The 13054-nt window shown below is 37.6% G+C and overlaps 1 protein-coding gene across 1 annotated transcript in view; it reads left to right on the forward strand.

The window, feature by feature from the left end:
• The window catches only part of Cog5 (component of oligomeric golgi complex 5), a 251996-nt gene that overhangs the window by 134672 nt on the left and 104270 nt on the right, over window positions 1–13054 (forward strand). Inside the window, exons 9-10 of the mRNA XM_060366797.1 lie at window positions 6960–7072; window positions 7385–7462. Coding sequence (XP_060222780.1) covers window positions 6960–7072; window positions 7385–7462 — 191 coding nt within the window. The remainder of the gene's footprint in view (window positions 1–6959; window positions 7073–7384; window positions 7463–13054) is intronic.

Consider the following 13054-nt stretch of genomic DNA (forward strand, 5'->3'; position numbering starts at 1 on the left):
TTCAGTATCTCTCCATAATTGAGGGTCAATTATTATGTAAATATTTCTTTATTATGGTTAAGTTTTACTTTTTTTTTTTTATCATGTTCTAGTGTTAAACAATTTACTTTTTCCTTTACCCATTCTTGCTTGTGTATCTTAGCTCTACCAAAAAGTCAGTAGACAGTTTATGTCAATTCTTACTGTTAATTTGTTTTCTGGAGACTTTTATCATTAACCCTATTTTAATTGTTAAACACAAACAAGGTAACTAATAAATGAAAATCATAGTTGATTGATATTTGCCTTTAGGCCTAAAGCCACTCCTTTCCTCTCTTACAAAAACCAGAGTTTTATTATAGTGTCTTTACTCACAGTGCCCGTGACCTTAGATTTGGTTCTTTCACCTATACTTAAATGCAGTTGGAAAAGATATGAAATGAGATCAGTGAGTTGTCCCAAACGGTAAAATGCTTGCCTTGCAAACCTGATGATCTGATTAAAGTCTCTGGAACCCTAGTGAAGGTGGAAGGAAGGACCCAACCACAGAGCTCGCCTCTTTCACACATGCAGGCTATGGCTTCTGTGTATGTTTTATGCACACCGTACACATAATACAAACTTTAAACAATTAAACAGTGCTTTGAAAGTAATTTGTGAAAATGCCTCTGTTAGTTTTCTGTTTAGGGTTTTGTTGACTATACACACCTAGACTCACCTGAAACAAGGTGATCTTAGTTGAGGAATTGCCTCCACCAGGTTGGCCTGTAAGCATGTCTGTGGGGCACTTTCTTGATTAGTGATTGATGTAGGAGAGTGTAGCCTAGCGGACTACCCCTGACAGATAGTCCTGCATTGTATAAGAAAGTAGGCAAGCAAGCCATTGGGAGCAGGCAAGTAAGCAGCATTCCTCTATGTCCTTATTTTCTGTTCTTTCCTTAAATTCCTGTTTTGGCTTCCCTTGAGGATGGATTGTAACCTGTAAGCTAAAATAAACTATTATTTTTCCAGTTGCTTTTGGTTGTGATTTTATCATGTCAATACATCGGCAGACTATGACAGTAAGAATACTGGCTTGGAGATTCACGTTACTCAGCTTCTTTAGACTTTGCCAAAGTTTTTTGATTGTTGGCATCTTCTCCAGGAACCCTGGTGTCGGTAAAGATCCCCACCACCCCACGACCTAACTATTCTCATAGAAAACCTAGTTCTCAAGTTCTGTATCACTAAGGAATGTGAATTATGTGTCTCCATATAGACTTTAAAATTCAGGCCACAGGGGAATATGATACAGCCAGCCTTGATGAGAACTGGTAAGATAGAATCAGATAGAAGGGGAGGAGGTAATACTCTGTCAGGGGACTAGGGAAAGGGCATAGGGGGAGAAGAGGGAGAGTGGGTAGGACTGGGAGGAGATGAGGGAAGGGGCTACAGTGGGGCTACAGAAAATTATATTAAAAACATTTCAGACAAGAGTCCAACACTCTGTAATTAACTGGCATGTTAGAATTCCGTCACTTGACTAATGTCTGAGAAAAAAAAAATAATTGTAGAAGAAGTCCCTTTGGCTCATATTTTTAGAGTTTTCATTCCATGCTCAGATGGCTTTATTGTTGTGTATGTTAAGTGATGCTGATGATCAAGGCAGAAAGTGTGTCCTAGAGCAAAGAACTTTATCTCCTGTCTGCCAGAAAGTTGAGAAGAATAACAAGGAGACAGTGCCAAGGTAACACATTTAAACACATACTCCCAGTGAGGCGCTTCCTTCAACTAGGCCCTGTCTTCTGCATCTGCATTGATTCCTAGTTATATGCTCAGAGTTTTTAAAGCTTAATGGATTAGCTCATTGGTTAAGCTAGATCTCTCATTATCTGTGGGACTACCCTCACAGGTACATTCAGAGATACATTTACTCATCTCTGCCTCTTTTTCAATTAAGGTGGTAGTGGAGGCTAATCCTCACATCTTTTAGTATGGTCTGGGGATCCCAGAGTTGGATTAGAGTTATCCTACCTAGACCATTCTGTCTTTCCATCAACTCTTCATGGTCTCTAAAATTTCCAAGTCCTTTGTATCTATCATCAACTCACTTCTTCCAGCATCTCATATGTTTGTTCTGTAGTCATTGGAGGTACCCTGAACTGGAACCAAATCCTAACAGGCATTAAGAGAGAAAGCACACCTCTCAGGTGATGAAGCAACAAAGTGTACCTCAGGATTCTCTGAGTAGGAACTCTGCTGTCTGTTTCATAGTTTTGCTTACAATTGATTATAAAACAGTTTTCCCAGTAATGGCTCATTTTTCAGTTAGCTGGCCTCTTCTTCCTTTTAATTTATCAATTGCATTTGATATGAACACTTCATGAGTTGAAGGGTTTATCTGATTCTTTATTTGTTTTATGTAAATTAGCTCCTACTTTTTATTCTTAGTCTTGTTGGCTTTCAAATGAAGATATTATTAACCTGTAAGTATTATTTCCTTCAGGAACTCTTATTTTCTTTAATTATTTTAATAAAACAAAATTTAAGACAGTTAATAGTGTGTCTTGAGACTGTTAAATTTGATTAGTGGAAGTATCCATTTATTTCAAATATTCTTTCACTCCTTTCCTTTATGTAGTATTCTCTTTAGTGAGTTGGTTATTCCTACCATGCTTATATCTTCAGTACAGAGCATTTAGCTTGTGACCATAAAAATCTTCATGGATTGTTTGTTATCTTTTTATTTCCTTAGTGTGCATCTTTAGAAAAACCGTTTAAAGGAAGAAATATTAGTTTTGTTTCAGTGAGAGAGCAGCAGGCTCAGAACAGGCGTGCAATTTAAGAGTGTTTGCTTACTGTCTAGGGTTTCCTTTTGTAGATCCAGCAGAAAGAGTAGTTATTTGCCAAGGGTCGGTATAAATGGTATTTTGATTGATGGACTTGGGTTATATACTACTTTATTTATTGTGCATACCCTTTCCTGGTATGTATCTGATTTTAATCATGTATGTCCAGTCATGCGTGGAAAAAAAAATATATATATGATGGTAGATACGATATTTTCACTAAAAGTTCACTTAGAAACATTTTGTCTTATTGTGCTTGTATCAAAAATCAGCCCAGGCTGGATCATCTCATTGTTCATAAATTTCAGATATTCCAGGATATGGGTGACCACAGAAGGTTAGCTATTGTAAGTTGCTGGGAGGATCTGACCTATTCCATTGTTTGTAGCATGGTCTATATGCAGTGCAGGTAGGAGTGCAGGTCCATAAAGGTTTTTTTTTTTTTTTTGTTCGTTTGTTTGATTTTTGTTTGTTTGTTTTGGAAAAGAATTGTATATGTAGCTCAAGCTAGGCAGCGTCACTGGATACTCAGCTTCCCCTATATTTGTCTGCCTTAGTGATGCAAAACATCGTGGTATTAGGAGAGTGTGGTAGAGAAGATTATTCACCTCACGGCAGCCAGGAAGCAAAAGAGAGAGAAAAGGGAGCCAGGAATAAAATATGTCCTGCCAAGTCATGCCCCATAGTGATCTACTTTTAATTAGGCTTACCCTGTTAAGTTCCCACTGATTCTCAGTACTGTTACCAGCTGGGGCCTTAAACTTTCAGGACAAGACAGTCAAATTCTTACGTCCCATCTCTGGCCCCTAAGGGTCACACCCATTACACATAGCAAGGCGTGCTCAGTCTTACCTGTGTGTTCTCATAGTCATATTAACAGTTCAGTGTTGTTTTCAAGTCCAATTTGAAAGTCTCTGCTGAGACAAACTATTACTTCTTATCCTCAGTAAAGCTTTAAAAAAAGTTTAAAGTTCCCCACATATAATACTGTAGAGTAGGGCAGGAAATGGGATTAATAACTTAGCTCTGCTGTTATTTTAAAGGGGAGAGATGAATCTACCTCAAGACTGGAATCCAGCAGGACAGACTTTAAGCACTCTTGGTCCAAGACCAGCAGCTAGAGTACAGAGTACTAGTATGTGTACTCCAGAAGAGTCTGCCCAGACCTGCTCAGCCTGCATGAACTTTCTGTCTTTAGCAGTTCAGTTTGTTGCTTGCAGCATGCCTCTAAGGATGTCCTCAGGTTCTAGCATCCCTAGCTTCCTAAGGTCTCCATTACAGCTTTGGTTCTACTCTCAAAATGTATGTGGCAAGTTTTTAGAGGCTATCCACAGACATTTTGACCTGGCCATATACTGGCCTTCCAGCTCTTCCTTTGAAGTCTAAGTGGAAGTCTTTATGACTCATGCATTCTGTGTACAAAGTTAGCATCAAATGGTCAGTGTGAAAGCCTACTTCCTACTCCAACAGTCACCAGGACAATAGCTGCAGTGGACTCTGAGTCCTGAGAAAAAGCTTTCTTTATTTCTATATAAACTAGGACCTCTCTTCTCAAAGTAGAGTCTATGGGCTTGGCCTGGCCAATTTTTGAGATACCTTCCAAACATCTTTCCTGTTCTGGAACACACTGCTTGTCTTCTTTGTGGTGGTTCTGATGTTTTCAGCAAACATACCTTTTATTGCCTCAAATTTAAATGTGTGGTTGGTTGGTTTGTTTTCTACCAAGACTCATAAGTTTTATTGTGATTTTTTTTTCACTCTGGTTTTTGTCCCTATTTTCACTTTAAATTCAGGCACAACATAGCTAGCAATAATCATCCTAAAGCTTGAATACTTAACATTTCCAAGGTATTTGGCCTTCTATCTTTAAATTCAGCAATTCCTCAATGTCTTAGAATACGAATAAATTGTTTGATAGCATGTAACACAAATCGCCTCTAGTCCACGTCCCAGTAAAGTACCCATTTCCCTCTATAACCTGGTGAGCCTGGCCTTACCTGTGAATTCTGACCAGGATTTTGGTTTTTTGAACGTTGACTGAGTCACCTCAAAAGTAGCTTCTCTTCTTTCAGCTTTATTTTTAATTTTTTTATTATATTTTATTGTGGATGTATTTATTTGTGTATGTGCGTGAATGCATACCATGGCACATGTATGGAGGTCAGAGAACAACTTACTAGAGCTGATTCTGTTTGCCAAGCGTGGCAGCACACTCTTTTACCTGGTGAGTTATTTTGCCAGCTACTTTATCCTTTTTTAATGCTTGCTTCTCCCTATTTATTCATGACTTATATTTTGATTAGTTTTAAAATCCGTTATTATCAGTATTATTTTTGGATGGCCTGATTTTTCCCAACTTATTTTGAGGTAACTTGTTTGGAGAATGACTGGTTTGAGAAAGGAGGGATGCCAAGACTGATTGCCCTTTAGGAATGAGTTTTATTAAATAAGAGAGCCTCAGGACTGAATAAAAAAATGAAATAAAAGGAGGAGGATATGATTACTTCTAAACTGTGGAGAAGATTTTTATTGTAGATAGATGAAAGAAAGCAGGCTGAGGGAAGAATCCAGGCTAAAAATGGCTGACAGAATAAACCAGACCATAAGTGAGAGGAGGGAGAGCAAGAAAGGAGACATCAGCCTACCTAGAGGTGACTCAGGTAAAGAGGCCAAGAAGCCAAGAGATCAGTGTAACCAAAATGGCTGGGTTACATAGGGATCAGGCCAGGGAAGGAGAGCAAGTGGAAGCCCAGCCCCCAGGAGGGAGATGTTTAGGCAGAAGAGAGGTGCTGGGAGGAGCCACAAGTACTGAGTGATGCTGGGAAGGTTGGCTAGCATCTGTCTTGGTATGTTAATAGGCACCTCAGTTAGCCATTTGTCCTGGGTCCTGAGACCTAACAAGGTCCATGTGAGCAAGGATCACATCTTGAAGTGGAAGAGCACTTAGGAACACTGTGAGAATACCACTAAAGTTAGCTTAAAACAAAGAGTATGAGAGAAAATTGCTCTCAACAGCATGGAAGGGTACCAGGCTTCAGAGGGATCCCCTGGACAAAGTGGGGTTATGCTCTTTTAGGGAGGTGTAGGAAGTTCCATGCTAAATGATTTTGGTCTGCATGGAGTACATGACAAGAGCCAAGTATTGGTAGGACCATAGCTGTTTCAGCTCCAGGTAGGAGGAGCTGCAAAACAGCTTACTTTGGATCCTTAATTCTGCCCCAGATAGAGGAGAGCTGCAGGAGTGTGTAGCCTGATGGTGCAAGTCTTTTAGAGTGACCAACACCTGTAAGCACAGCCCCCTCCAGCCAAGTCCAGAGTTTTTTTTTTTTGTTTGTTTGTTTTTGTTTTTATAGATCATTTGGCACAATAGTGGTTCTACACTGTATTTTTCATGTTGTAGTTCTGAAATCTCTCTCTCTCTCTTTTATCAATAAGCTCTGGGTTGATTTGTTGGCTTTGGGAATGATGGTTGTAGAAATAAAAACTTGGATTCTAGATATGTTTATTATTATGTTTATTATTACTGAAGTAATAAACAGATTTGGGAAATGTTTTTAGTTTCCATTTCATTGTTCACCTTTCCTGTTTATAATGAGAACCTTGTGGCTGCTTTTAAAGTAGTATCTAAACTAGCTGCAGGGCTGTTACATCCAAATTGCATATACCGCAAACTTGTTACGTTCATAATTTCCTTGCAGTTCTTTTTGCCCATAGCGCATATATGACCAAAGTAATTATTCTGTGACTTAAAATTTTTTGAATTGTTTCTGCTATAGTTGTATTGTTAATTTGATATGCAGATAATTTTACTGAGTCTGTATTTATTTGAATTCATTTTTTGGGCTTGTCTTTGTTCTTGTAAAATTAATTTTGAATGTGTAAAACATTTCACTTTGTTTCATGTCTCTTCACCCTCTTTCCCTTTAAAGAAAACTATTTTTACTAATTTTATTCTGTTTTCATAGCCCCGTGCATGTGATTGTGTATTCCCTACTTCTTTTTTTTACTACACACAAAGATTGTGCTGAGTTGTACATAAGCTATTTGTGAAAGAAAGATTTTTTGGTTTTTGTTTTCTCTGTGCTTTTAGAATAATACATATTTTGTTACCTTTGGGAACTTTACTTTTCCCCACTTCTCTGTTACTCTCAGGAGGACCTGGGCGAGCTACTATGCCCACTCCAGGAAACACAGCAGCTTTTCGTGCTTCCCTCTGGACCAATATGGAAAAACTCATGGATCATATCTGTGCTGCCTGTGGTCAGGTACATATTTCAAAAGATGGAAAGAGCTTCATAGATAAACTAACCCCTGGTAATTCTAGGTCTTTGGAGGTACACTTTTTGTCATCCCTGAACATTCCAAGTACCTCTGCTAGTTGACTGTAGTGTGTGCAGAGGCTGAAGTATGCTCCACTTCCCTCCCCTTTTCTTTTGTCCCATATGCTAGCACCAACACTATTTTTGAGGAATTTCTGAAATATACCTTTCTTTTTCTAGTTCCTAAGCATTATATTGGTTTCACTCTAGAATTCCCTATTAAATATAGTTTGCCTCTCTCTTCTTCCCTGCCTTTAGGTACAGCATCTACAAAAAGTATTAACCAAGAAAAGAGATCCTGTTTCTCATATTTGTTTCATTGAAGAAATAGTTAAGGTATGTTTAAATAAAGATTGTATATCTATATCATCTCTCTCTATATATCTATCTATGTCTGTCTATCTAGCTGTATTTAGCATAAATCAGAAAGATATATGCAAACATAAATTGGGTCACTCTTACATGGTAACTGCATATCAAAGGCAATATATTTATTGACAACTATAAATTCCGCCTTTCAAGATTAATGTCAGCATGGGTGTGGTCTGATTTCTGAAGTGCACTACACATGCCTCATTTCTGCTATGTAAGTGATGGCTTGTAACATTTTGAAAATTTCTACTAGAAAATAATCTGAAATGTTTCAGTATATAAGGAATTTAAACAATAGTCACTATAACATACTCACTTAAGGTTTCAGAACCTATTCCATTTTTAGTTTGCCCCATGACTTTCTTTGCTGTGCTCACATCTCATGTTGTGAAATCTCCCTTTGTCCTTGACTAATCTGCTATGTTTGTGAGCCATTAGGACTCTTTCCAAGAACCTTTGATTCTCATTAAGTTGTTAATTGTGAAGTGATTTTGTAATTGTTAATAGAATAATGAATTATAATTTGATTTAATGTTAAAGCCTAAAAATAGTATATTTCCATTATCATGTCATAAGTATTTTTATTTTTAACTTCATACATTGTAGTATTTTATATATTGTGTTAAGGACCTCCAAGATTGCCTTTATTTGATGGATTGAATTAGAGTCTGAGGACCCAGCTTGTGGTTCTACTGATGCCAATGATGTATTACAGTAATATGAAGCCAAGTCAGTCAAAGCAGTTGGTATGGGTCATCAATTGCTATTTCCAACTAAACCCTACTTGAGGCTGCTGGTCCAGGGTTTTTGTTTTTTAATTGATCAACTGTAAATTGCTGTCTAAGATATCAAAATTCTAGGACTTTAGAACACAAAGTAGGGACTCTATAAAGCACAACATTGCATAGTCTAGCTAAAGGAACACTTTTATTAGCTAAAGGATAATACTTTTCATTTCAAGATCCAAGTTCCTAGACTCTGTGCATGAACCAACCTTCCAAGAATCTTTTTATGGTTACGCGCAGCTGTGTCGGTGGTAGTTGTTTTCCACATAGCATTAAACAGTAGTATCTGCTTCTGACGTTACCCTGCTGCTTGCTTGCTCTCACTGGTATAAGATGCAGCTTTGTCCATATGCGTGCTCATGAGGTTTTTTTGTACATTTACTAGGACATGAAATAAAAGTATTAGACCTTTTCACTTACAGACAAACAGATTTACATGCAGTGCACTCATTTGCTGTGACCTGAGCTCTTTTTCCACTCTTATTAATTTACCTCATCTTTATTAGAAGTAACCTATCATGGTTTTACTCTCTGATACCCTATATTCTAAAATTCCAGTTTGTATTTTAATATTCTGTGTGCAACATGATAATTAAAGTGAAACAGTTCAAGTGATTAAAAAAAATTCTTTATGTGTGTGGTTTTGCCTGCATTGAGAGGCCAGAGGAGAGCATCAGACAGTTACAGACAGTTCTAAGGTGCTCTGTGGTTATGGGCAACTGAATCTGCCTTCTCTGGAAGAGGAGCCAGTGCTTTTAATCGCCAAGCTATCTTTGCACTGCCCTCGAGTGATTACTTTAAAAGGTTAAACAATTTTAAATTAGTCCTATTTAAGAGACATATATTTGTAATTATATTACATTTATGAAAACTTTTACATAAAAATTAATCATTCCTATCAGCAATAAATTGTAGCATATGAACATTGGCGGTTTGTACAGGCGAGATTTTAAATGAATTTGTCATCATGTATTAAAAGTTCCCGTTTAATATTCTTTAAAATATGCTTCATTTCATTCTCTCATTTTATTTATGTTCAGAATTTCTTATTTGTATAGTGCCATAGGAGTATGCTTTCAAAGATAAGATATGTGTAACTACTTATATTTATAGATTATTGTAAATTGCCAGTTGATATTTGTACTTTGGAGGTAGTATTTTTGAAAAAAAAAAAATTATTTTCCTAAGTGTTCAGCTCATATTTATTTTTTTTAGGAAAGGCTTGTTGTGAACTATCCAACATCACATTTGTTCCTGCATACTTGGAAATTCCACACCAAGAGAAAAAAAATAAATAAAATAAAAATCTTAACTACAAATTATGTACCGTTTGTTGAAAGGAAGAACCTTTGTAAAGAAGTTCAGGTTCTTAGTGTTGTGGGGTCAGGAACACTCCAACTCCAGACTCAGATTGATGGAAGGTTATTGAACGCTGGACAAAGTCTGAAAAGTCAGGGGCACAGTATGGGCTTGGGAGCCAGATGACTTCTAAGGCAGGCTTTTTATTTAAAAAAGCATAACTAGGCAGCCTGTTGTAGGAGATAAGGGGAGTTGAGGTGTTACATCCTTTTTACCAGTTAAAACATTTCCAAGTATGTTGTATCTAGGTCGCTAGACAAAGCAGTTTGAACGGAGGCTTTGTATAGGTTTGGGGACTTTCCAGTTCCCCGTTGTTTTGGGAGAAAAGAACATAGCAAGGTCTTGTGCTTTTGTTTAAGTAGAACAGATCATTAATTCAAGCAGAACATTTCGCAGGTATTGAATTGTAAGTAAAAGGTAGGCAAAGCCTGAGAACCTGAACCTAATTTCATTTTATGATCAAAATAGAAACTTAAAATCAAAGTGGTTATGCTAAAAACAAAAGCAGATTTTAGCAGAAGGTATTAGCAGAGGAGCTATAGTTGTGCTAAGAACTATAGTAGGTCTCAGGGGAGGTGCTATATAGAGTTTAAGCAGGTTACAACACTTAGAATGATTTGGTGGCCTAAGTAATTTTTGTATGCTTTGGCATATTAAATCTTTTTGTAGTGTTTTTTTATGTGTTTGTTCTTGTTTTACTGGTAGTCTTTGCATTTTTAGGTGTTTTGTTTGTTTGTTGAGACAGGGTTTCTCTGTGTAGCCATACTTTTCCTGGAACTCACTCTGTAGACCAGTAGGCCTCCCTCAGCTTTCAGATCTGCCTGCCACTGCTCCCGGAATGCTGGGATTAAAAACATGAACCACTACTGCCCTGCTGCATTTTTAAGGTTTTTGAAGAAGGCCTCATACCAAAGATGTAGAGAAATTTTAAGTACATGAATTTATGAAAGTTTGGTTAAGTCTAGAATAAGGTCTGCCTTCCTGATTCGAAAGTTCAGCCTTTTGTGTTTGTCTGCATGGGTGTGCATTTATATACATAGATGTGGTAAATGCATATGTGTTTGTACAGGTGCATGCACACTCAGAGTTCAGAGGAGGATATCAGTGAACCTGCTCTATCAATCTCCACTATATTTCTTCGAGGCATGGTCTCTCATTGAACCTGGAGTTAGCTGGTAGCCTTGTGTCTCCACTCCCACTTTCTTACCTGAGTACTGGGATGTGAACTCAAGTCCTCATTCTTCTCCAGCAACCATCCTTTTTACACATGGAGCCATCTTTCTAGTTCCTGGTTTACTCTTTTAAATATGTAAAAACATATTTTAAAAATAAAAACAATGTAAATAATTCTTAGTAAAAATGCTTCTTACATCACAGGCTTTTTATGCTTTTTACAAATTAAGCTTTTTGTTCTAAAGAGATAGTAATGAATATTTTTTTACATTAGAATCAAATAGAATTTAAAAGCTTTTTTATATATTGATAATTTTTATAAATAGTCTATATTGGAAATTCAGTGAAAGGTCAATTGAATGATGATTCACTTTGTTTCTACTGCATGGTATGACTAGCACTACAGGAATAATGGATATTATTCCTCAGTGGGAAACTGAGGTGCGCTTTTCCAGGTTTCTTTGAAACCAAGTGGCTCTAGTGCTGTTTCAGTTCACTGGGGTTTAAAAGGAAATTTCTATATTTAATAGGTTTTTGACAGCTTGTTTCCTTTTTCAGAAACATTTCATGATTTCCTGTGTCAAGTACTTTTTATACTTATCTTGTTGACAATGATTCTTGTCACTGTTCAATTTTTAAATATTGCTAGTTTATTTATTTAAATTTATTTTTTAATTTATTCACTTTATATCCTGATTTATGCCATCACACCTGGCTGATCAAAACTTTTATGAAGTTGTCTCCCGAAAGAGATTTCACACAGTTCTGATAACTTGCCAGACCTTGCAGGAGAGACGGAAACTGAGTTAATAATGTGTCACCTTGACTGCTCATTATGCCTCCATCTTGCCTGGTACTTGAACTTAGACTTCATGTTAGGGTCCTGAAAAGAGACTTGTAGCTGGGATGTCACTGGGCTTATTTGGTCTTCTTAGTGTGTTCAAACTGTGCAAATCTCCTTTTTCTGCTTTTTAACATTGCTTGTTTCTTTACTTACTGAAGAAGGTGACTGAACCTTGATTGTTAGGCTTTCCAGGGACCAGTCTGATCCTAAGAATTCCAGTAAAGCTCTAAGAGGAAAAGCAATGATCAGGTCCTGAGGTCTTGGGAATACTTTGGGGTATACTTATCTTGAAAATCTCTTTCCTGGTGAATTAAAGTTCTAGTCTAAGAATCTTGACGGAGAGGTAGTAAAATAAAGAAAACCAGTGTGCTTAATTATATTAGCTTTGTTTTCTTCTAGATTAAACCCTGGGACAGCTGACATCATTGCTAGCACTAACAGATTACATGTACCTGGTGCTAAAGGCTTCTGGGAGACTTTGAGGAAAGACTTAGAAAGCTACTTATGTGTAGCAAGAATGTCTACCCATGCTGTTAACACCTTCCTTCTGGAGACAGTTTCAAAGAATAATCTTAGATCGAGATTCTTTTTTAAATTAATTCACTTTACATCCCTTGTCTCCTCCGGGTCCTACCCTCTCCCTCTTTCCCCCTTTCCTCTTTCTTCACCTAGTCCTCAGAAAGGAGAAGTCCTCTTCTCCTACCATCAGACCCCAGCCTATCAAGTCTCTTCAGGACTGCCTGCATCCTCTTCCTCTGTGGCCTGGCAAAGCTGCTCTGCCAGGGAGAGGTGATCAAAGAGCCAACAACAGAGTCCATGTGAGACATAGCCCCTGGTTCCCTTACTAGGTGACTTGCATGGAGAATGAGTTGCCTATTGACTACATCTGAGCAGGGGTTCTAGGTCCTTTCCATGCATGGTTCTTGGTTGATTCATCAGTCCCTGCATGGGGCCCTAGGCCCAGATTTGTTGGCTTTGTTGGTCTTCTTGTGGAGCTCCTGTTTGCTCTGGGTCTTTCTATCTCCCCACTCTTCCATAAGATTCCCTGTACTCTTCCCAAAGTTTGGCTATGAATCTCAGCATCTGCTTCGATCCCCTGCTCTGTCTAGTCTTTCAGAGGCCCTCTGTGGTAGGGTCCAGTCCAATTCCCTCTTGTCAACAGCTTTTGGTATGTATTTCTATTTGCCTTTCTAAATGAGAATTAAGCATCCTCTATAAGGTCCTTCTTGTTATTTAACTTCTTTAGGTCTGTGGATTGTAGTATGGTTATCCTGTATTGGATGGGTAATATCTGCTTATAAGTGAGTATATACCAGTCTTTTCAGTCTGGGTTACCTCACTTACGATGATCTTTTCTAGTCTCATCCATTTGCCTGCAAATTTCATGAGTTTTCT

The sequence above is a fragment of the Meriones unguiculatus genome, chromosome 1 (assembly GCF_030254825.1).
Source record: "Meriones unguiculatus strain TT.TT164.6M chromosome 1, Bangor_MerUng_6.1, whole genome shotgun sequence".
NCBI lineage: Eukaryota > Metazoa > Chordata > Mammalia > Rodentia > Muridae > Meriones > Meriones unguiculatus.